The sequence below is a fragment of the Lithobates pipiens genome, unplaced genomic scaffold (genome assembly GCF_037356315.1).
Source record: "Lithobates pipiens isolate NorthernLeopardFrog02 unplaced genomic scaffold, aLitPip1_a1.2 Scaffold_19, whole genome shotgun sequence".
In the NCBI taxonomy this organism is placed as follows: domain Eukaryota; kingdom Metazoa; phylum Chordata; class Amphibia; order Anura; family Ranidae; genus Lithobates; species Lithobates pipiens.
The window spans coordinates 419,215,305-419,241,559 of record NW_027507764.1 but is presented as its reverse complement, the minus strand read 5'-3'; the positions used below and the strand labels follow the sequence as shown (position 1 = coordinate 419,241,559).

General features: G+C 42.4%; 1 protein-coding gene across 2 annotated transcripts in view; it reads right to left on the bottom strand.

Moving 5' to 3' along the window:
* THOC1 (THO complex subunit 1) overlaps nt 1-7,480 on the bottom strand; it is a 32,111-nt gene extending 24,631 nt beyond the window's left edge. Inside the window, exons 1-2 of one of the 2 annotated variants that reach the window (XM_077492547.1) lie at nt 7,322-7,480; nt 502-575 (exon numbers count right to left, since the gene is read on the bottom strand). In XM_077492547.1, coding sequence (XP_077348673.1) covers nt 502-575; nt 7,322-7,369 — 122 coding nt within the window. In that variant the 5' untranslated portion in view covers nt 7,370-7,480. The remainder of the gene's footprint in view (nt 1-501; nt 576-7,321) is intronic. The other variant, XM_077492548.1, reaches the window with a different exon arrangement.
* Between the last annotated feature and the right edge of the window lie 18,775 nt (nt 7,481-26,255).

Sequence of the window (26,255 nt, the reverse complement as noted above, 5' to 3'; positions counted from 1 at the left end):
GAAGTGGGAGCGGGTACTTGTCAAAATCAAAATACTCGCCACCCCCCCCCCCCTTCCGCCCCAAAAGCTCCATTTTACAAACAGGAGTCGGGGAGGAGGCCTTAAAGCTGAATTTCCCCTTTTGGGTGGAGCTCTGCTTTAGCCAATTACTTTAGAGTCTGTATAACGAGGCAGCCCATGTATAGGATAACTTATGTGAACCGGGGTTGTCCATGGAAATTTGAGAGGGTGTGGACTCCATGGACATCTTCCTAATACCCTTCGTTTCATATCCGTAAGGGCTTTAGAAGTGGAGTGGGAATACAGAAATTATCCATGTATTAGTACAAATGCACTATAGTCTATATCTTGCCTGCACCAAGTTGATTTCTGTCAGTAATTATGTCCAACTCACGTGTAGTGTTATGTACTGTGTCAACTGGTATACTGTAATTTTTCCTTTTATGACAATAAAGCACCTTTGATTGTAAAAAAATAAAAATAAAACAAAGTCTGCATTACCTTCCAGCCACCTGGCTAAACGCAGTCAACAATTGCTTGGTGTTCTTGCTAGCCACAGCTTCTCTGGTAGCATTCTGAGGAATCAAGCAGAAGTAAAAGCAGCGTTAATCACATGAATACATGTCACAGGTAACATAATTTTGCCTTCTATTGCATACAAAGAGACCGGTTGATAGAAAATTACAGCACAGAACAAATACAGCCACGATCAATTAGAAACCATTGTTAATTTTGACATCAAATTTTAATTTAGTTTTTTTTAGTCATAGTCTTTTGAATAAAATCCCATCTTAGTTGTATTTTAGTTGGCTAAAATCTCCAGTCCATTTTGGTCAACTAAAAATCGACTTGAAGACCAGGCCCTTTTCAGACATTTGTTGCTTAGAAGTTAAAATCCGTATTTTTTTGCTGGAAAAAACCCCCAAACATACATACATTTTTTTTTTTTTAGCAGAGACCCTAGAAAATAAAATGGAGGTTTTGCAATATTTTATGTCACACCGTATTTGCTCAGTCTTTCAAGCGCAATTTTTTTTGGAAAAAAAAAATACACTTTAATGAATTGTAAACACAAACAAACAGTAAAGTTAGTTCAATTATTTTGTTGAATGTGAATGATGTTACGCCGAGTAAATAGATACCCAACATGTCATGCTTTGAAATTGTGCACACTCGTGGAATGGGCGACAAACAACGGTACTTATAAATCACCATCGGCAACGCTTTAAAAATGTTTAACAGTTACCTGTTTATATAGTTACAGAGAAGGTCTTTCACTAGAATTATTGCTCTCGCTCTAACAATTGCAGGCCTGACTTACATATGCGTGCGTTTTTAGGGACTCATTAATGACGGGAATAGTACCACTGGATTGGCGCAGGGCGAACGTGGTGCCTATATTTAAAAAGGGATCAAAGTCTTTACCAAATAACTATAGACCTGTTAGTTTAACTTCTATAGTCGGGAAGATACCAGAGCATTTAATAAAAGACCACAGATGAGTTCTTGCTGGAAAAAAACATTAAAGCAACAGACATCATGGATTCATGAAAGACAGAAGTTGTCAGACAAACCTGATTTCTTTTTATGAGGTGGCAAGTAAAACCTTGGACAGAGGGGTGGTGGTGGACGTGGTATACTTGGATTTTGCAAAAGTGTTCGATACAGTTCCGCACACATGGCTCATGTGTAAGGTAAAGTCTACAGGCCTGGAAATATCAGTTTGTAAATGGATAGAAAACGTGCTAAAAAGCCAGAATTCAGAGAGTCGTGGTTAATGGTTCTTACTCTGAATGGTCTAAGGTTATCAGTGGTATACCCCAAGGTTCAGAGCTGGAACCCTTACTTTTTAATATCTTTATAAATGATATTGGGTCTGGGATTAAAAGTACCATTTCTGTCTTTGCAGATGACACCAAGCTATGCAGTGGAATAATGTCCTTACAGGATGTCTCCAATTTACAAGCCGACCTCAATGCCCTGTCTAATTGGGCAACTATGTGGCAGATGAGGTTTAATGTTGAGAAATGTAAAGTTATGCACTTGGGGGCTAAGAACATGCATGCACCATACATGCTAGGGGGGAATACAACTGGGGGAATCCATAGTGGAGAAGTATCTGGAGGTTTTGGTAGATCATAAGCTCAATAAATAGCATGCAATGCCAAGATGCAGTTTCCAAAGCGAGCAAAGTCCTTTCTTGTATTAAGAGAGGTATGGACTCCAGATAGAGAGATATCATTTTTCCCCTGTACAAATCATTAGTAAGACCTCATCTGGAATATGCAGTTCAGTTTTGGGCACCAGTTCTCAAAAAGGATATCAGGGAACTGGAGAAAGTGCAGAGAAGGGCAACCAAACTGATAAGAGGAATGAAGGAAGCTATGAGGAAAGATTAGAGGAACTAAATGTATTCACTCTTGAGAAGAGGAGATTAAGTGGGGATATGATCAACATGTTCAAATATACAAGGGGTCCATATAGTGAACTTGGTGTGGAGTTATTCTCTTTACGGTCAACACAGAGGACAGGGGGGACTCTTTATGTCTAGAGGAAAAGAGATTTAATCTCCAAATAAGGAAAGGTTACTTCACAGTGAAAGCTGTGAAAATGTGGAAGAGACTCCTGCCAGAGGTGGTTCTGGCCAGCTCAGTAGATTGCTTTAAGAAAGGCCTGGATTCTTTCCTAAATGTACATAATATAACTGGGTACTAACATTTATAGGTAAAGTATTTCAGGGAAAATCCGATTGCCTCTTGGGGGATCAGGAAGGAATTTTTTCCCCCTGCTGTAGCAAATTGGAGCATGCTCGGCTAGGGTTTTTTGCATTCCTCTGGATCAACTGTGGGTATAGAATTGGGTATATTGGATTGTACGATATTTTTTATTTATTTATTTATTTATTTTGGTTGAGCTGGATGGACTTGTGTCTTTTTTCAACCTGACTGTTTGCTTATGCGCTTGAGTGCAGATGGACAGGGTCCCTTTAAATGTTTTATTATTTTTTGGAATCACTTTTATTGCTGTCACAAGGAATGTCGTCTTTAGGGAGGGATCGGGGTTCTATAGGACCCTGAACCCCTACCTGCACTTCAAAGTATACAAAAGGCCAAGATTGGTATTTTTGAAAACTTATGATTTATGAAAACTGCCACCGCTGGCTTCCGAGTAAACCAGAAGTGATGTCCAGGTTACCATATCCAGTCCTCACTCAAAGCCGATTCTAGATTTGTTCAGGTTTCGTTCCTCCCGCTGCTTGTAATAACAGCCAAGTGGCTGCTTAGCGCATTGGATTGTTATTACAAGAGAGCCAACCATCAGCTGTAAAAAAATAAATAAAAAGGTACCGGGGTGATGCCCGAATCTGCAGGCATCACTCCAGCACAACTACCTCAAGCCAACGACTTACATGCATGTGATTTGGTGGCACATGGTTAAACTGTAATGCTTTATTTAAGCATTTGTCTAGAATTGCCAAACTCATTATATACTCCTGGACTAAAAATCAAATAAACGTATTATTTATGGTATTAGGATTTAAACATGCACTACCAACACAGATTTAGCCATTGTGATAACAGAGCTACGCGATTAATCGTAAAAAATAAAAAAATTTGCAATCTCGATTCTACTGACATCACAACTTCACCCTCCGAGCCCTGGACAACAGACCTGCCCACAGAATCCAGCATATTGCAGGGCTCCAAACAGCTAAAGGGGAAATATTTGACAGGTAAGGATACACGCAGGAGGCATGTATCGCCTTATAGATGAACACTATGGAAAAAAATTTAGAAATCATGAGAGTGGGTTTACATTCTCTTTAAAGTGGTTGTATGCTCAATTTTTTTACTTTTACCTACAGGAAAGCCTATAATAAGGCTTACCTGTAGGTAAAAAAATATTCCCCTCGGTATGCGTCGCTGACTGCAGCGGCGCATGCGCACAAGGGGGTTCTCGGCCTGAAAATCCGGCAGTGGCCGACAGGCCGGAATGAAATCTCCCGCGCGCATGCGCGGGAGTGACGATATCGCGGCTCCGGCCACTCACAGCGCCGGAGCCGCGATACCCGGAAGAAACGCCGAGGGAGCATGTCAGCTCCCTCGGCGTGGTTCGGGCCAGATGTCGGGGCCTCGTTCTAAGGTAAGTATTTCATAATGAGCTAGTATGCAGTGCATACTAGCTCATTATGCCTTTTGCTTTGCAGGTTTAAAAAAAACAACTACCGCTTTAAAGGGGTGAACTTCGGCCTGTAAATGAGGTCAGTGTTACCACTTAAAGAGGAACTGCAGTCTGTGTACATAATTTGTAATAAAAACATCACTTTGCATATTTTATATAAAACTGTGATTTTGTACTTGCCGAATATGCTGCAGAAATCTCCCTCAGCTGAGCCTGGCTGCAATCACTTTAACTGTAGGCAGCTAAAGCTGCTGCCCGTTTACTTCCTGGATTTACACAGACACACAAAGGCACACCTCCAGCTCTGCAACTTTCATTGGCCCTCTTATGACTCATCTACCTTTATGGCAAACTCTCACAAGAGTAATAGAGATGTGAATGGTGTAGTAAGCCTAGGCTTTTTACCAGACAAGAAACAAGAAGTGGGCTTTGTATCCAAAGTTAAAACAAGGGCAGAAGATTTAATAGAGAAAAAGATTGAAACTGACTGAAGGTCCACTTTAAAAGACTAAACCTTTTTCTGACACTTATTGCTTACAAGTTAAAAATCAGTATTTTTTTTGCTAGGAAATTACTTGAAACCCCCAAAAATTAATAAATATATTTTTTTTTAGCAGAGACCCTAGAACAGTGATGGCAAACCTTGGCACCCCAGATGTTTTGGAACTATGATACTCAACTACACTGCAGAGTGCATGAGCGTCGTGGAAAATGTAGTTCCAAAACATCTGGGTTGCCAAGGTTCACCATCACTGCCCCAAAGAATAAAATGAGAATCATTGCAATATTTTATGTCACGCTGTATTTGCGCAGCGGTCCTTCAAATGCAATTTTTGGAGAAAAAAAATACACTTCAATGAAATGAGATTTATTTTATTTTTTTAAATAAACAGTAAAGTTAGCCCAATTTTTTTTTTTTATAATGTGAAAGATGATGAACTTTATTCTAATCAAAATAAATGTTGATTCTCATTGCATCTAGAATCGTGCTGCTCTATGCGATATAGAACATTTATATAAGTAAAACAAAGTTTAATAAACAAACAAAAATATTGCACTGTCAGTCAGCATCCCTCCTGGTCTGCTTCTCCAAGCTCATTGGAGCGATGAGCTGTGGAGGAGCGGGGAGAGGCTGTCTCAGTGGCTCGCTGAGACTGCCATCAGTCAAGGCAGCTGGCGGATCCAGACTTGAAAGTCGAGATGACCTGCTGCCTCGACTGATGTCAGCGGAGAGTGGACTTCAGACTGCGCTCCGCTATAAATGAGTCACAGAAGTGCAAAACGAAGAAGTGCACTCCTTTGACCCACTGGAGGAGCCCAGTTTAAAAAGCTCAGGCTGGACATCTTCCCCCCCCCCCATTATTAGTTACCCGCATCCCACCCCCCCAATACTTACCTGAGCTGAATCTCGATCGAGCGCTGTGCCTGAGAACAGCAGCGCTGCACTCTCTTTCCTCACAGGACTCAGAGGCAGCAATGGGAGCCATTGGCTCCTGCTGCTGTCAATCATACCCTGTGATAATGAGCAGGCCTGTGTCAGGCTGTGTGTGTCTAGAGAGACACACAGCCCAGCTCAGGAGCATCTGCCCCCACAGCTGGCTATGGGGGAGGAAAAAGAAGACAAAGAGGGGGGGGAGGACCCCAGAAAAGGAGGTTCAGGGCAGCTCTGTGTGAAACTATTGCACAGAGCAGGTAGGTTTGACAAGTTTTGTTATTCTAAATGAAAAAAAAAAAAAAAAAAAACACCACAAACACACAGTACCTTTAACAAATATTCTCTAACCCGATTTTTTATTAAATCTGGTTAATTTAACCTCCATTACTAAACTGGCTGTAAATCTATGCAGTTCTACGCTACTTATTCTCAGCCACCTAAATCCCTTCTACAAAAAAGCCATCAGCAGGGAGCAAATACGGAAAAAAAATAATTGTGTCTTGCATAGAAGCTAAAAGGGTTAAAATAATGTCCAGGACTTCTTTGTTGAGCTGGTGTAAATAAGCAGAGATGAGTTCAGGAGTGTTAACAGCTTATTCATTTCAATGAGCTACCAAATGTACTGCAACGTGGTAATCGCTACTTTTTCAGATTGTACCGCATTGTAATGCAGTAGCATGCAGTTTGGTGGCTACAAACGCGCTGTACTTATGAGATGTGTTCATGGTGCGGTTGTATACCGCGGGATGTTTTTTTTTCCCTGCATGGTAAAGTCATAATGTGCTAGTATGCATCACATATTAGCACATTATGTGAACCTTACCTTAAAAACTAAGCTGTTCCAGTGCCTCAATATCAGCGCTGCAGACGCTCCTATCTTTACCCATCTTGCTTCCGGGTTTGTGTGCTCCGGATATGCGAATGGCCAGAGCCGCGATTACATCACTGCCCGCATACACGCGGAAGTACAATCAGCGGTTCATTCAGAGCTCATGTGGCAGTGATGTCACTGGCTGCATATAATGTAAATATTTCCTAAATGGAGCACGTTTAGGAGATATTTACACTACCTATAGGCAAGTCTTATTATAGACTTACCTATAGGCAAATGCCAGCAGAGAAAGTTTACTTCCTCTTTAATAATCAATTGTTCCGGTGTTCTGGCATATAGCATCCGTCCATCAGATAGTGTCCACCCTGTACTGTGCAGGGGCAGCGCTTGTGCCATGCTTCGGGCATGGCCTCGCTGCGCTCGGCTCTTTTTATTACAACTCTATGTCCACTTGGATGGTGGGGCTAGAACCTGGACTCACGGGGCAGGCGCCGTTCATCTTCGGCTATTTTCGGAATCTGTGTGTCCTGCGCATGCGCAGTACACAGCGGACACTATCTGATGAGGGACACAATGTGATAGGACACCGGTGTGAAGTGGCCCCGCGATTGGATGCCCAATGTGCATGTGCACAGGGTAACAACCCTGTCCTGAAGGAACATGCAGACCTAGTGTGCACTGAAGATAGGAATAAAAAAATATAAGCAGGATATAGGGCCAAACATTACACGTGCAGCTCAGTGACCACGGGAAACGCCAGGCACAACACCCCCAGGCTGTCCCTATGAATCAGGGACTGCAATTCTTTGCACGTTGTTTCCATGTAACATCACATGAGATGACACAAGCACACAGTGGCAGAAACTACTCACCATGAATTTATTCCTCGCCTCCTGCAGGCTGAACAACAGCGGAGACATACTTCACCGATTCTTACAATTCCCGTCCCTTGTTCATGACATCATCACAGAGCGCCGAACTCTCAGGCAAGGAAGGGAAGGTCACTTCCGGTAGGGGAGACACTCTAGCTACCGTATGGAGATGTCGCTTGTACCGAGGCGAACGATGGGGTGGGCGGGGTTATTTGCTAGTGTTGATGGGGCGGGGCTCTGGGCTAGTGTGTTGTGTGAACGCTGAGTCGTGTCATAAGGATGATGTGACAAGTAGAATGACCAATCAGAGACATTTGTATTTACACTCTTCAGTGATTTAGCTTTGCACATTTTGGAGTTATATTTTGCTGGTTACCTTGTAGTATGACATTATTATCATTATATAGGGTATATAGGGCTAACAGTATGTGCAGGGCTTTACAGAATAAAGGGATACAGCACAGTTATACAATTATACAATTCATCAGAACAGCGTTAGGAGGTCATTTACTGACTACTCCACCAAAAAATGGAACTGCTTTAAGTGATGGTGACCCCCTGACATGACACATTTGGCATGTCATTTTTTGGGGGGGGGGGGCAAATACCCTCTTTTTAGAGGTACCCAGCTCCCTCCTCCTCCCCTGGCTCCACGGGGCTGGAAAGAAGATGACCTCTCCCCCCTCCCTCCCTCCCTGCAATCTTCTGGGACTCGTCACAGGTCTCAGAAGATTGGCCGGCCATTCACAGCACGTGTGGCTCACGCATGCGCAGTGTGTGCCAGGCAGTAAGAATGCCGGCGGAGAGGAGCGAGGCTTCGTTTGCCCGCATTGCTAGACCATGGGACAGGTGAGTGTCCCATTATTAAAAGTCAGCAGCTACACTTTTTGTAGCTTATGACTTTAAATAAAAAAAAAATTTCTGGCAGAACTCTGCTTTAAAGCGGTTGTATGCCAAAAAAAAAAAAAAACCTGTAAGGCAAAGGCATAATGAGCATTGCATACTAGCTCATTATGAAACACTTACCTTCGAACAAAGCTCCCACAGGGCCGCCCAGTCACCGATGAGGGGGCTGACATGTTCCCTTTGCATTTCTTCTGGGTTCATGGCTCCGGTGCTGTCAGTGGCGGAACCGTGATGGTGTCGCTCCCACGCGTGCTTGCCACCTCATCCCTTTAAACCAGAACACATATGAATAACACAGGTTCTGAGGCTAATTTAATGCGGACAAGGCACCAAGTGAGTTTAATTACCACCTTAATCAGCCACAGAACCTGTGTAATTAATATGTGTTCGGTTTTAAAGGGATGAGGTGGCAACCCTAGCGTGCGGGAGCCCTCCGTTCCGGCAAGTTCTGGCACGATGCACAGGACCTTCACTGCGCATGCGCCGCTGTCGTCAGTGGCTCCATGCAAGGGGAATATCTCCTAAATTTTACCTACAGGTAGGCCTTATTATAGGTTTATCTGTTGGTAGTGAGCCCACAGTTCGAGTCTGTGTTTGTTCTAAAATGAACCAAACATATGAGGCGTTAGCGGAAAAATTGAGAGCTACAGAATGCCTCATAATGCATTGCGAGATCGCAGTGCATTGCTGTATAATGATTGGCCAAAGCATGCACCTGACCTGCATGCTTTGGGCAATCACAACACGCTCTGCTGAGAGAGCCATAATTGGTCAAAGGCAAGGTGCCTTTGGCCAATCATGGCTGAGGTGGACTAAGTCCACGTCCCACACTATATAAGGCTGCTTACCGAGCGGCTGTGTGTACTGTTGTTGGCATGGACAGAGAGGTAGCTTGAGTTAGTTTAAGCAGGCAGGTTATTCAGTTAGTGCCATTGTATTTGATATATATATATATATATATATATATAAGTCAGTCTAATATATATATATATATATATATATATATATATATAATATATATATATATATATATATATATATATATATATATATATATATATATATATATATATATACTCTGCATTTAGCATAGACTTTATATTCAGTGTTTACTTGATATTCAGTCAGTGCAGGCAGTGTAGTAATATATATATACCGTCTAGATAATAGTAAGTAGAATCCACCTGTGTGTAATCAAGTCTCTGTATAAATGCACCTGCTCTGTGATAGTCTCCGGGTTCTGTTGAAAGCGCAGAGAGCATTATGAAGACCAAGGAACACACCAGGCAGGTCCGTAATACTGTTGTGGAGAAGTTTAAAGCCGGATTTGGATACAAAAAGATTTCCCAAGCTTTAAACATCCCAAGGAGCACTGTGCAAGCGATCATTTTGAAATGGAAGGAGTATCAGACCACTGCAAATCTACCAAGACCTGGCCATCCCTCTAAACTTTCAGCTTAGACAAGGAGAAGACTGATCAGAGATGCAGCCAAGAGGCCCATGATCATTCTGGATGAACTGCAGAGAACTACAGCTGAGGTGGGAGAGTCTGTCCATAGGACAACAATCAGTCATACACTGCACAAATCTGGCCTTTATGGAAGAGTGGCAAGAAGAAAGCCATTTCTTAAAGATATCCATAAAAAGTCTCGTCTAAAGTTTGCCACAAGCCACCTGGGAGACACACCAAACATGTGGAAGAAGGTGCTCTGGTCAGATGAAACCAAAATCAAACTTTTTGCCCACATTGCAAAATGATATGTTTGGTGTAAAAGCAACACAGCTCATCACCCTCAACACACCATCCCCACTGTCAAACATGGTAGTGGAAGCATCATGGTTTGGGCCTGCTTTTCTTCAGCAGGGACAGGGAAGATGGTTAAAATTGAGGGGAAGATGGATGCAGCCAAATATAGGACCATTCTGGATGAAAACCTGTTGGAGTCTGCAAAAGACCTGAAACTGGGACGGAGATTTATCTTCCAACAAGACAATGATCCCAAACATACAGCAAAATCTACAAAGGAATGGTTCACAAATAAACGTATTCAGGTGTTAGAATGGCCAAGTCAAAGTCCAGACCTGAATCCAATCGAGAATCTGTGGAAAGAGCTGAAAACTGCTGTTCACAAATGCTCTCCATCCAACCTCACTGAGCTCAAGCTGTTTTGCAAGGAAGAATGGGCAAGAATTTCAGTCTCTCGATGTGCAAAACTGATAGAGACATACCCCAAGTGACTTGCAGCTGTAATCGCAGCAAAAGGTGGCTCTACAAAGTATTAACGCAAGGGGGCCGAATAATTTTGCACGCCCCACTTTTCATTTTTTTATTAGTTAAAAAAGTTTCAAAAATCCAATAGATTTCGTTCCACTTCACAATTGTGTCCCACTTGTGGGTGATTCTTCACAAAAAATAAAAATTTTATATCTTTATGTTTGAAACCTGAAATGTGGCAAGGGAGCCGAATACTTTCGCAAGGCACTGTATATATATATATATATATATATATATATATATATATATATATATACAGTCTTGTATATATATATATATATATATATATATATATATATATATGTATATACTCTGTATCCAGTGTAGCCTATATCTACAATGCCTTCCATGGTGTACAGTTGCTAATACAGTGCAGGTGGTGTACACAGTATCTAATACAGCGTGTACAGTTTCTACTACACTTGTAGTGGTGTACACAGTATACAATACAGTGCAGCCATAGTACAGTTGCTAATACAGTTCAGGCGGTGTACACAGTATCTAATACAGTGAGTACAGTTTCTAATACACTTCTGGTGGTGTACACAGTATATAATACAGTGCAGCCATTGTAAGTTGCTAATACAGTGCAGACAGTGTACACAGTATCTAATACAGTGTGTACAGTTTCTATTACACTTCTGGTGGTGTACACAGTATACAATACAGTGCAGCCATTGTACACTTTCTAATACACTTCAGGCGGTGTACACAGTATCTAATACAGTGTAGTGTGGTTTGGAAAACAAAAAATACATCATGTCCCGAAGGCCAACGAGGAGAGGCAGACGCTCATGGGCCACTAAGAAAGGGCAAGCAGCCTCTGTGTCTCCCGCTGCTGTGTTCTTCCTCGCCGCCAGGTTCTTCCTCACTGCCATCTTCCTCTGTTGTGTTGTCACCTTCTGTCTGTTGTTTTTTACACAGCCATAGGGCGTGACCATCCATTGTCGTCACACAGAAAGCCTGCCCCCTTTTTTCAAAAAGGGGTTGGGCTTGGCCTCTTAGTTCCAGTGAAGGGAACTCTTAAGGCATCAGCATACCCAGACATTTTGGATAATTTCATGCTCCCAACGTTGTAGGAACAGTTTTAGAATGGCCCCTTCCTGTTCCAACATGACTGCACACCAGTTCACAAAGCAAGGTCCATAAAGACATGGATGAGGGAGTTTGAGGTGGAGGAACTTGACTGGCCTGCACAGAGTCCTGACCTCAACCCAATAGAACATATTTTGGCTGAATTAGAGCACAGACTGCAAGCCAGGCCTTCTCATCCAACATCAGAGCCTGGCCTCACAAATGCACTTCTGGAAGAATGGTCAAATATTCCCATAGACACACTAAAACTTGTGTATAGCCTTCCTAGCCTTCCCAGAAGCAGTTCTAGCTGCAAAGGGAGGGCCAAATAATTTTTTAACCCTATGGACTAAGACTGGGCTGTCATTAAAGTTAATGTGTGTGTAAAGGCAGGTATTCCAAAAATTTTGGCTAGATAGTGTATCTGGCAAGATTTACAATTGTGGTGGAACCCTCCTACACATAAATACTATATTCAGACATAGTTGTAAGACCTGGGAGATAAGACAACTTCTCTCCATGAAGCGGCATTCAAACCCAGACGCTCAGGGATGCTAAATAGAAGTTCTAACCGCTAAGCCACAGAGCTGCCACATGTGAGGACCTCCTACACATTAATACTGCATTTCTTTGTACATACTGGTGATGGAATTACATTACTCAAGAGTTTTTCTTCTTGATTTATTATTTATAAATGTATTATTTAGTTTAGTTTTTAATTTAGTTCTTCTTCTTGACTTCTGTGATATTTGGTGGTTCTTTGTGGGTGAGTGTAGAATAGTGATATTACCCTCAAGTGTTTGGAAATTACATTTTGATTTCTGTTTGATTTTGGTACATCTTTTTTGGGCCCAAATTATGATTATTTGTAAATAATAAAAAGTACAAACATTGTGACTCATTTTAAATTTGCATCAGCAATGGTATTGTTTGTGGTTTGTAAAGACGCCTGAGTCAGTTTGGGTAAAGATTCTTGTGAGATGAATAGTAACAAGTGAAAGTGGCAGAGAAAAATATATTTTACCAAAACATCAAAACATTCTAGCATTCTTAAAAACAAAATAGATTACAATGTTGCAAAGGAAAATTTATTTCAGAGAATCCATCTCAACATTAAAAGGATTTATTTGGAGAAGTTACACTTGTACCATAAGAATCAATGGCTAAAACTTGCATTGGAATACACAATTGGCCACATGCATACTGGACGTTTTTTTGACGTTTATACAGCAGCTGTTTTTGGTTGTAGATGTTTTTTTTCTACAGTTATTAAACATCTCCATCATGTTATCCTATGTGTCCATGCACACATAGGCTGTTATCAACAGTTGGGCAATGGCGTTTTTGAGCAGTAAATAAACCCCAAAACGAGTGGGTTCTGAGAGACGTTTTTCAGCTGTAAAAACGCTCTAACGCTGATAAAAACATTTTTTAACATTTTTGATCCATTGAAAAAAAAATTTGACAAAGTTGAAAAACTGCAAAGCTACTGATGTTTTTATAATGTTATCTTAACGTCCAGTGTGTGCGAGGCATAATAGCACCAATTTTGACTCCCAAAAAAGGCTCTTTAACCACTTAAGGACCGCCGTATTGCCATTGTACGTCATCGCAATGGCACAGGCAGGCACAAGCACGTACATGTACGTGCCTGCCTTCCAGCGGGTCGGGGGTCAGATCGGACCCCCTCCCGCTGGATACGGCGGTCCGGTTCGCTCCAGGAGCGATCCGTGATGAGGGGATGGCCGTTGGTTTCTGGCCACCCCCTCTGGATCGCTCCTGGCCAATGAGAAGCTTCCTCCCACTGTGTATTGTTTACACAGGAAGGAGGAAGTGATGTCATTCTCTTCGGGGCGGTCTTTTTGACCGGACTACGAGGAGAAGACTAAAAGTAAGTGTGCACCAACACTACACTGACATGTAGGTACACACAGGCACACAAACCCCCCCCCCCCCCCCGATCCCCCCCCCGATCGCCCGCCGATCCCCCCCGCCCCCCCTCCCCCCCAGTCACAGTGTCACTGATTGCATTGATCATTTCTTTACTGATCACTCCATTCAGTGTCAGTTGTAACAGTAAAAACTGTCAGGGCAGTTAGTGTTAGGTCCAGGGTAGCCCCCTATCACCCCCCAATAAAGATTTAACCCCCTGATTGCCCCTAGAGTTATCCCTTTCACCCCCTTTTGCCAGTGTCACTAAGCGATCATTTTTCTGATCGCTGCATTAGTGTCGCTACTGTCGCTAGGTAGCTAGTTATTTTTTTAGGTTCACCGCCAGGTTTTTATATCGCTAGGTACCCCGATATACTACCCAATAATGGTTTTAACCCCCTGATTGCCCCTAGTTAACCCTTTCACCCCCTTTTGCCAGTGCCACTAAGCGATCATTTTTCTGATCGCTGCATTAGTGTCGCTACTGTCGCTAGGTAGCTAGTTATTTTTTTAGGTTCACCGCCAGGTTTTTATAGCGCTAGGTACCCCGATATACTACCCAATAATGGTTTTAACCCCCTGATTGCCCCTAGTTAACCCTTTCACCCCCTTTTGCCAGTGACACTAAGCGATCATTTTTCTGATCGCTGCATTAGTGTCGCTAGTGTCGCTAGGTAGCTAGTTATTTTTTTAGGTTCACCGCCGGGTTTTTATAGCGCTAGGTACCCCGATATACTACCCAATAATGTTTTTAACCCCCTGATTGCCCCTAGTTAACCCTTTCACCCCCTTTTGCCAGTGTCACTAAGCGATCATTTTTCTGATCGCTGCATTAGTGTCGCTAGGTAGCTAGTTTTTTTTTAGGTTCACCGCCAGGTTTTTATAGCGCTAGGTACCCCGATATACTACCCAATAATGGTTTTAACCCCCTGATTGCCCCTAGTTAACCCTTTCACCCCCTTTTGCCAGTGTCACTAAGCGATCATTTTTCTGATCGCTGCATTATTGTCACTAGTGGCGCTAGGTATCTAGTTATTTTTTTAGGTTCACCGCCAGGTTTTTATAGCGCTAGGTACCCCGATATACTACCCAATAATGGTTTTAACCCCCTGATTGCCCCTAGTTAACCCTTTCACCCCCTTTTGCCAGTGTCACTAAGCGATCGTTTTTCTGATCGCTGCATTAGTGTCACTAGTGTCGTTAGGTAGCTAGTTATTTTTTTAGGTTCACCGCCAGGTTTTTATAGCGTTAGGTACCCCCATATACTACCCAATAATGGTTTTAACCCCCTGATTGTCCCTAGTTAACCCTTTCACCAGCGATCACAGTATAAGTGTCACTGGTGACGCTGGTTAGCCAGTTAGTTATTTAGGTTCCCCGTCAGGTTTTTATATAGCGCCAGGGACCCCATATACTACCTAATAAAAATTTGAACCCCCTGATTGCCCCTAGTTAACCCTTTCACCACTGATCACCGTATAAGTGTTACGGGTGACTCTGGTTAGTTTGCTTTTTATAGCATCAGGGCAACCACCATTTATTACCCAATAAAGGTTTAACCCCCTGATCACCCGGCGGGTGATATCAATTAGGATTTAGGGTCAGGGTCTGCGTCGCCCCAGGCAGCGCTAGGTTAGTGCCAGTACCGCTAACACCCACACGCAAAGCATAAACCTCCCGTAGTGGTATAGAATCTGAACAGATCAATATCTGATCTGATCAGATCTATACTAGCGTCCCCAGCAGTTTAGGGTTCCAAAAAAACGCATTGTTAGCGGGATCAGCCCAGATACCTGCTAGCACCTGCGTTTTGCTCCTCTGCCCAGCCCACCCAAGTGCAGTATCGATCGATCACTGTCACTTAAAAAACACTAAACACATAACTGCAGCGATCGCAGAGTCAGGCCTGATCCCTGTGATCGCTAACAGTTTTTTTGGTAGCATTTTATATTTAAATCCGGAAGGCAGTGCTTGGTTTTTGGGGTCCCGTACGTGGCTAGGCTCCCAAAAAGTCCCCCACATGTGGTATCCCCGTACTCAGCAGAATTTATTTTGGGGTGTAATTTGACTTATGCCCATAGCATGTGTGAGCAATATATCATTTAGTGACAACTTTGTGCAAAAAAAAAAAGTTTGTAATATTCCCGCAACTTGTGGCAAAATATAAAATATTCCATGGACTCAACATGCCTCTCAGTAAATAGCTTGGGGTGTCTACTTTCCAAAATGGTGTCATTTTGGGGGGTTTTGTGCTATTTTGGCATTTTATGGCCTTTGAAACTGTGATAGGTAGTGAGGAGTGAAATCAAAAATTTGCACCCTTAGAAATCCTGAAGGTGGTGATTGGTTTTCGGGGTGCCGTGCGTGACTAGACTCCCAAAAAGTCCCACACATGTGGTATCCCCATACTCGGGAGAAGTAGCGGAATATATTTTGGCGTGCAATTTTTTATTTTTTTTTGTCATTATTCAATCCCTTAGGACAAAAAAAAGAAATATTCAATGGGCTCAACATACCCATCAGCAATTTCCTTGGGGTGTCTACTTTCCAAAATGGGGTCATTTGGGGGGGGTTTGTACTTTATTTTGGGATGCAATTCCACATATAACCATGGCATGTGTGAGCAATATATCATTTAGTGACAACTTTTTGTAAACTTTTTTTTTTTTGTGTGTCATTATTCAATCACTTGGGACAAAAAAAAATATACCCTTAGAAATCCTGAAGGTGGCGATTGGTTTTCGGGGTGCCGTGCGCGACTAGACTCCCAAAAAGTCCCACACATGTGGTATCCCCATACTCGGGAGAAGTAGCGGAATATATTTTGGCGTGCAATTTTTTATTTTTTTTTGTCATTATTCAATCCCTTAGGACAAAAAAAAGAAATATTCAATGGGCTCAACATACCCATCAGCAATTTCCTTGGGGTGTCTACTTTCCAAAATGGGGTCATTTGGGGGGGTTTGTACTGCCCTGCCATTTTAGCACCTCAAGAAATGAGATAGGCAGTCATAAATTAAAAGCTGTGTAAATTCCAGAAAATGTACTCTAGTTTGTAGATGCTATAACTTTTGCGCAAAAAAAATATACGCTTATTGACATTTTTTTTTACTAAAGACACACGTGGCTGAATACATTTTGGCCTAAATGTATGACTAAAATTTAGTTCATTCGATTTTTCTTATAACAAAAAAAAAAAAAAAAAATTATATTATATTATATTATATTATATTATATTATACATACATACATATACACACACACACATATACATATATACATATATATATATATATTTTTTTAATTTTCAGTCTTTCCTTTTATATCGTAAAAAAGGAATATCGCAGAGGCAATCAAATACCATCAAAAGAAAGCTCTATTTGTGGGAAGAAAAGGACGCAAATTTCGTTTGGGTACAACATTGCATGACTGCACAATTACCAGTTAAAGCAGAGCGAAATTGTAAAAAGACCTCTGGTCCTTAGGCTGACAATTGGTCCGGGGCTGAAGTGGTTAAAAGTTAGTGACAGCCCCAGATCAGTTTGCATATTGCAGTGTGATCTGCAAATTCGGACAGCAATCAGATCACATGGGTGTGAACACCCATGTGATCCGATTCTGCTGCGGACTAAAAAAGGGTTCTGTGCGAGTTTGGTCTGAATGCGATGCGAATTCAGCTATGATTTGTGATTTGCACTGCAGTGTGAATCACATGCGATCTTCCACCATGCAGCAGTGTGAACCGGCCCTAAAAACATTCATTCTGCATCTTCAAATAAACATAGCATAAAAAAAAAAAAAATGAATAAATAGCATTGCACACAACAGGCAAGTATAAACCCCCTTTTTTTGTGTAATAAATAAAAACACACTCAATCTTTGTATTGCTTCGTTTGTGTGAAATCCCTGCTGTTCCTACTAGTCCCCTTGCTTGCCTATTAAAATGCCCCCGCTGCATTACTTGTGGTATCCCCGTACTCAGGAGAAGCAGCAGAATTTATTTTGGGGTGTAATTTCACTTATGCCCATAGCATGTGTGAGCAATATATCATTTAGTGACAACTTTGTGCAAAAAAAAATTAAAAATTGTAAGATTCCTGCAACTTGTGGCAAAATATAAAATATTTCATGGACTCAATATGCCTCTCAGTAAATAGCATGGGGTGTCTACTTCCAAAATGGGGTCATTGGGGGGGTTGTGCTATTTTGGCATTTTATGGCCTTCGAAACTGTGATAGGTAGTGAGGAGTGAAATCAAAAAATTTGCACCCTTAGAAATCCTGAAGGCAGTGATTGGTTTTCGGGGTCCCGTACGCGGCTGGACTCCCAAAAAATCCCACATATGTGGTATCCCCGTACTCAGGAGAAGCAGCAGAATATATTTTGGGGTGCAATTCCACATATAGCTATGGCATGTGTGAGCAATATATCATTTAGTGACAACTTTTTGTAAACTTTTTTTTTTTTGTCATTATTCAATCACTTGGGACAAAAAAAAATAAAAAAATTCAATGCCCTCAGCAATTTCCTTGGGGTGTCTACTTTCCAAAATGGGGTCATTGGGGGGGGGGGGGGGGGGGTTGTACTGCCCTGCCATTTTAGCACCTCAAGAAATGAGATAGGCAGTCATAAATTAAAAGCTGTGTAAATTCCAGAAAATGTACTCTAGTTTGTAGACGCTATAACTTTTGCGCAAACCAAAAAATATACGCTTATTGACATTTTTTTTACTAAAGACATGTGGCTGAATAAATTTTACCCTCAATGTATGACTAAAATTTAGTTTATTCGATTTTTCTTATAACAAAAAGAAGAAAATATCTTTTTTTTTCAAAATTTTCGCTCTTTTTCCATTTATATCGCAAAAAATAAAAATCGCAGAGGCAATCAAATACCATCAAAAGAAAGCTCTATTTGTGGGAAGAAAAGGACGCAAATTTTGTTTGGGTGCAATATTGCATGACCGCGCAATTACCAGTTAAAGCAGCACAGTGCGAAATTGGAAAAATACCTCTGGTCCTTAAAGTGGAGGGCCACCCTGAAAACAAAAAAATATTAAAAATTACAAAAAAATATAAAAAAAAAAAATGAAAAAAATTTTTTTTTTACTTACCAGAAATGCCTGTTGCTAGGCACTTTCTCCTAATCTTCCTCTTCCTCCTCCGCGGAGATCTTCTGTCTTCTCTCTTCGTCGCGGCGTCTTCTGGGTAATGGGTCGCGCTGTGTTCTCAGAACTGTGTGTTCCAGAACACAGCGCGTCCCATTCAGAAAGCGCTGCGGGACTCGCGCATGCGCAGTAGCTGCGGGACTTGCGCATGCGCAGTAGGAAACGGGCAGTGAAGCCATAAAGCTCCACTGCCTGTTTCCCTTAGAGGGAATGGCGGCGCCGAGACCCGAGAGCCGAGGGACGGGTCGGCCTCGGGCGGCCGACATCGCGGGCGCCCTGGACAGGTGAGTGTGTTTATTATTATTATTATTTATTATTATTATTATTATTATTGTTTATGCAAACACTGCAGCTGCTGACTTTTTTTTTTTTAAATGGACCTCCTCTTTAAGGTGTTTATTGGTCCGGGGCTGTAGTGGTTAACACAGCGCTCATTCTGGTATTTACTATAGTGCTCTGTAAAAAAGGCATTGGGGTTTATTTACTAAAGCTAAAATGTGCAAAATCTGTCACACTTCTGCATAGAAAACAATCAGCTTCCAGGTTTTATTTACGCTTAATTAAACAAGCTAAGGTTAAAAGCTGATTGGTTTCTCTGCAGAAGTGTGACAAATTTTGCACTCTCTATCTTTAGTAAATGAACTCTAATGGAGCTAAAACTAGAGCTATATGCAGGTCTGAGCATTCTCAGTTGTGTTGCACTAAGGTCCATGCATCCCTATGGACAGACAGATGTAAACAGACACTAACCACACCCCTTTAAGCCATGCCCAACAATTTAGCATAATTTAAACCACACCCATTTTTGCCACAGTGCACTACCATTTTTCCTGTCGGCCATGCCCATAAAATGAATACCCCACCCCTAATTAACATACTACTCTGCCTACACTCGCTTTTTACAAAAAAGTGTTCCTAAATTTTTTTGGGAAATGTTGGCAACTATGTATGCTGAAGGCAAGCCAGGCTGCAGTGAGGCACAGACAGCACTGAACTCAGTCAGAGCAGGAGGATGACAACTGGGGAATCCCAGAAGGCTCATCACAGACTGGAGGCATGGGTAGGCATAGCAATGCGTTTGGGATGGCTTCTTCCTTAAGCCTCTTGAAACCATTTTTCCTGCACAAAACTGTACTGGACTGAAAGCGTCTGGAATGGCCTCAGAAACACATCAAAAACGCACTGAAACTCATCAAAAACGTGCATGAAGAAACGCATCTGGAACAGATCTGGAGGATGTTTTTGTGGTGTGAACTAGCCCAAAAGGTTTAGTGCAGCCCAACCCTTTTGGTAGGAAAATAGATTGTTTTGTATAGAGATGTACACAACAGACCAAATGAGTGACTGAGGCTGCACAAGGGACAGTGGGATTTGGTCTCAAAAGAGGGACAGTCCCTCCAAATGCAGGACAGTTGGGAGTTATACAAAGGCTTTACAATCTATACAGTATATACTTTCTCTTGTGGATTTTTATGGAACATCTTGGGTAAATATTGTAGTGCTGATCCCAGTAGATTTGCAACAAATTTTAGCTTTTGTATTTCGTTTTGTAAAATTTGCAATAGTCACACTTCAAGTGATAACATACAGACAACGATTTTCTATGTTCCTGACTGTGAAACAAACACACATCAAAACGAACAGCAGGTGTCAGCATTGTGTTGGAGCATTGCTGGAAAGATACTAAAACTAGAACAGAAAAGATAGATAGATAGATAGATAGATAGATAGATAGATAGATAGATAGATAGATAGATAGATAGATAGATAGATAGATAGATAGATAGATAGATAGATATATTTACTGATGTGCATTTATCTATGGTCATAAACTTTGTGAGTTATTTTTTCTACTTGTTTCTGTCTACTTTTTTTTTAACCAAGGAACCTGTTAAAATGCAGTTTGGTTCCCTGGTAGAATGGAGCTGGGAGATGTCAGGAAACAGACACTGTAGGGTTGAGTTAGGTGAAATTCAGCCCTCCAGGTATTGCAGAACTACAAGTCCCATGATGCATGGCAAGACTCTGACAGCTACAAGCATGATGAGGCATAATGGGACTTGCAGTTTGGCAAGAGCTGGCAGGTCAAAGTTTGTCTACCCCTGCTGCTTTTTTCCCTAAAACAAAAAAAAGGGAAACAAAATATGTCTATTACTTCTAGCAGCCAACATCTTTCACTTTTCGTCTGCACAAGGCAAAGGTAAACAAGCTGCAGCTTTTGTGTACTAAAATAGGAATAGTGTAACACTTGTTATACAGATAACACAGTGTAGCCTCCCGAGCTAGCTACCCCCCAGGGCTGGCTTACACTGCTTGTAGTTATATCTAACAAACATTGAACCGAGGTTTAGAAATGTGGCCACATGTCTACATAGCCTTATCCAAGTGTCTTCACCATTGCCATCACCCTGAACCAAGGGAGCAGCTACATTTTTTATGAGTTATAAAAGTTGTGGGGTAGGATTAGATGTACAGTAAAGGTTATGAGGGTTGGGGGCTTTATGTTAGGAAGCAATTTGGTGATGGTGTTATTGGCAGGGGGATTTATAGAAGTTGGGTGAAATAAATATGGGGTGGTTTTGAATTTCCCCTATTTATTTCATTTGGTACCCCAGAAGCAGGAGTGTGGAAAGAAATCCTGCACAGAACCCAAACCCTAATGTATTTTTGTCTTGAGTTCCTATAAGCTAAGAAGTCCTCTACAAGAGACCCAGAACAGAAAGCATTCCTGTGGACAAGATTTGTGCTGGTTTGTGAATTTTGAAGCCCTGCTTGAGTGGTCCTGAAAGTTCTGTGAAATACGCCATCAGTGAGTGGACGTGCATATCTGGTGAGTATGAAGTGTTTGTATCTTTCTAGGGGAGTGGGGACAGGACTAATGCTTAGGGGTTACTTTGAAAACTATGCTTCTGGGTCTAGCTGTATCAAGGTTTTCCACCTACATTGACTGTGAATACTTTTTTTGTATAATCCTTTTTTTTTTTATTGAGAGAAAAGACATAAAACAGACAGTGTTACTGTGGGAACAAAAGATGTGAAGAGACTCTATTAACAATGAGACATTTGTTACAGTGAATTAAAGAGGTGGAAATACATTACAATGCATTGGCTCCCATTCTTTACATCAAAACATCTGGTGTCGTGGTCGATACTACCTCTGAAATTCAGGTAGCGTGATACTTTAACCACTTAACAACTGGTCCATAGCCGATTAACGGCTACAGTGTGGTTGTTTTACTCTGAGAGGCCGTTAATTAACGGCCTCCCAGAATTCTGCTCTCGCGTGCCCCCTGGGGCACGCACTCGAGAGCATCCAGGACCGCCGGGTCCACAGGTCCTCATCGCGGCCGTTTACCACGTGACCGCTCCTTCAAATAACAGGGCGATCACTTGTAAACATGTTATGACGCCGGTTCTTCCCTCCCCTCTCTGTACCGATCGGTACAGCGGAGGGGGAAGAGATCGGTGTCAGCAGCGCTTCGGGCTGCATCTGGAGTGCCCACATCGCTGCTCACCGAAATTTAGCCCCTTAATTCCCTGCCATAACTCTGCAATACCCAATACCCTGCCAATACTCTGCAATACCCAATACCCTGCCAATACTCTGCAATACCCTGCCAATACTCTGCAATACCCTGCCAATACTCTGCATCCTATGCATTAAGGTGAAAAAACTTCTGGCAGTGACCGGCCCCCCAGCCCCACCTGTTTTACTTACCTGACGCACTCTCCCTCTCTGCACGGGGTCTTGATTGGATAGATTGATAGGAGAGAAGCCATTGGCTCCCTGTTAGCATTGACAAAGCGCCACTGGAGGGCTTCCTTTTAAGATGAGTCTTTCATAGTGTGCTAGTATGCTATGCATACTAGCACATTATGCCATCGACTTGTGGGGGGAAGTTTTCTTTTCTTTTTTTTCTTTTTTTCTGCCTTTACTACTACTTTAAGTAGGCGTTGTAATAAATCAGCAGGAACTAAAGGTGAGTCCAGATTTGTGTGTCAACAGGAATTTTAGTTCATGATAATGATATCAATTTTTTTTAGAGTGGAACAGTTGAAAACACATTTCTCATCCCCATTCCTTGTTGAGGAAAAATAAGACCAGCAGGGATATTGTTCAGGTAGATTACATCAGTGCGGAAGTTCACTACTTTTTCACCAGCTTCTATCATCCAAAGACATCTGAAATGCTTACATGATCAATTTACAAACATAATAGATTTAGCATTATATGACTGCATTGCTAGTCAGTGTATCAGTGTAAGGGGCAAAGTTAAACCAATTTTCATTTTATTCTCAGTTTTGTAAAATCTTCAGCATTCAACACTTGATGCTGCAGGGACACTAAAGTGATGCAGTGGCCAGCAGAGTCAGAAGTGTTGGATGTTGAAGATTCTACTGGTACTTCTAGATCTGCAAGTCATTGGTATTATTATTAAATTTTATTTTTTATTTTTTATATTCAGGCTTTAAAATGATGATAAACAATTTCCATATTTTCCAAATATAATTGATAGTTTTCATGAAATTGTTTGTTACAGGCGGTCCCCTAGTTACACAGATCCAACTTACAAAGGATTCCTACTTGCAAACAGAAGGAGACCGCAGGAAGTGAGATGAAGTGAGATTAAATCTAGCCCTAGGAAGGCAAATTCACTCCTGTAAGAGTTATTATGGGAAAAAGGTGTCTCCACTGATGCTCCATCACCAATCCACAACAACCCAAAATTTTCCAAATCCAATTGTCATGGGGACAGAAATTAAGGCAAATCTTCTGAACAGGGGCACAGACAGCAAAACAAATGTTACAGGGGTGATAACCCTTCCCTATGTTAACCAAAAAGCTTAAAAATAGATTTTTTGGCTGGAGCTACACTTAAAAAATGTACCTGTTCCGACTTACAAACAGATTCAACTTAAGAACAAACCTACAGTCCCTATCTTGTTTGTAACCCGGGGACTGCCTGTATTGTGTTTTCTTCTTTCTTGTGACATCCCCTGTCAATTGTTGGAAAAGAGCAGTGCACATTAGTTACAGTCATGTGCACTGCTCAATGCACACTACAAATCCCAAAGTCCACAGTCCATAGTCTGTAGTACCTAGTCCATCTCGGGAGTGAGCAAAAGAAGGTAGCTATGTTCCTACATATAGGGCAATGGAACACAAATGTAGCTACCCTCTAACAGGAAGTCAGGTCACAGTAGGAAAAATAAAGGTCTTTGGAGGAGGCTTAGGCTTAGGAAGGTACCTTTTGAGTTAAGGTGGTTCTAAAGTTGGAAGGTTTTCTATGTGCAATAGCCCCCCCCAGTCCCCCAAATACTTGCCTGAGCCCCATCTCGATCCAGCGAAGTTGCACGAGAGTCTGACTGTCCAGGACGCTCCCTACTGATTGGCAATCAAAGCCAGGGAGCCAATGAGGAGAAAGAGGGGGCGGGGTGCCAATATAGATAGCTGCTTGCTGTAGGGGCACGTGACAGGAGGGAGGGGCCAGGAGCACCTGCAAGGGACCCAAGGAGAGGAGAATCTGGGCTGCTCTGTGTAAAACCACTACACAGAGCGGGTAAGTATATGTTTGTTATTTTTAAGCAAAAAAAAAAAACAGACTTTAGTATCAATAAAGAATACATACTGTGCTTTAATAGATTTGTTTTTAAAGAATTTAGTGTCACTCTAAATATTTGCTTTAGACAGAATTTACCTTTATGTTTTCCTAACCATGCTTACTGGCTGAAAAACAGTCTATGTTGCTTGTAGTAGCTAACTGGACTGAGAAAAAAAACAACCATTCCAGTCCGCTTTCTCCTCATGCAATTTATTTTTATACTATGGGAAGTTTTCTTCTTTCCCAGTATCATGGTATGTTTTAAAACTCACCCTATAATTTACTGGTTACCAAAAAACACAAAGTTCAATATAAATAAGCAGAAATAATTTCTGCTTATCTGTTTTTCTTTTCCATTTGCTCTACTTTAGGAAAAAAAACAATGATCTACATCACGCTCACACTGGTACGGCAAATGCTCCAACACTGGGAGCTCATGTCGCATTACGTGTGAAAACCAATGTTTCCCTATGAGAGCCGTCTTAACTGGTCCGACACAAGTTGGTCCGACTTTGAAAATGCTCCCTGCACTACTTTGGTCCGACTTTGATCCTACTTCAGCCCATTGAATATCACTGAAGACGGATCAAAGTCGGATCGCCGTCCTAACTGATCCGACTTTGGCATGCGACTTGTACTCTGATGATCTTAATGGGGAACTCCACGCCAAATTTAAAGGAAAACAGCATGGATTCCCCCTCCAAGACCATACCAGGCCCCTCGGTCTCGCATGGATTTTAAGGAGAAGCACCACGCCGAAAAAAACATCCATACCAGACCCTTCTTTGAGCACGCAGCCCAGCAAGCCAAGAAAGGGGGCGGGGACGAGCGCTCCTCCCTCCTGAACCATACCAGGCTGCATGCCCTCAACATGGGGGGATGGGTGCTTTGGGGTGGGGGGGCGTTGATGTCCCAGACCGTGACATCATAAGGGGTGGGGCCTCCGGGTGAAGTCACCCAGTGAACTCGCCCATGCCACTATAAGTAGTGGCACACCACGCTCCCAGCATTAGAGCGGGAGAGAGCGTTGAGTCAACATCGGCAGAAGAACAGAGGGAGAAGACATGGCAAAAGAGCGAGAAGACAGCGGACAGAGGGAGAAGAACTGGAGAGGGCAGAAGACAGTGGCAGAGGCAGAAGATGTCGCCAAAAGAGGGAGAAGAGCCGGAGAGGGGAAGAAGTTGAAAGAGATGATAGAGCTGCCTTAATAAAATACTTTAAAAACCTGTGTACTGTGTTTTATTTTTGACACTTTTTTACATGAATGGGTAGGGGTACTATTTACCTCATACTCATTCACATAGGGTGGTGGGCTTGGATCTGGGGGCCCCCTTGTTTAAGGGGGCTTCCAGATTCCAATAAGCCCCCCACCCGCATACCCCGACAACCAACGCCCAGGGATGTCGGGAAGAGGCCCTTGTCCTCATCAACATGGGAACAAGATGCTTTGGGGTGGGCGGGCGCACGCTCTGCCCCAATACACCTACCCCCTATGTTGAGGGCATGCGGCCTGCTATGGTTCAGGTCCCCACCCCCTTTCCTGGCCTGCCGGGCTTCGTGCTCGGAGAAGGCTCTGCTATGGGTTTGGGGGGGGACCCCACACCGTTTTTTTGGCATGGGGGTTCCCCTTAAAATCCATGCTAGAACAAAGGGCCTGGTATGGTCTTGGAGGGGGAACTCTCCCTCCATACCATATGGAGGTTTTTTCATTTTTTTGTGTGGAGTTCCCCCTAAACATTTATACCAGATGCAAGTGCCTGGCATTGTTGGGATCAAAGTCGGATCCCCATTAATTGAAGTTGGATGGATGTCGGCCTAAGACCAGGTCCACACTGGTACAACAAACGCTCCAACTTTTGGAGATCATGTCGCATGACGTGTGCAAATCAATGTTTCCCTATGATAGCTGTCTTAACTGGTCCGGCACAAGTCGGTCCAACTTTGAGGCCCGGGTTTACACTGGTGCGACACGACACT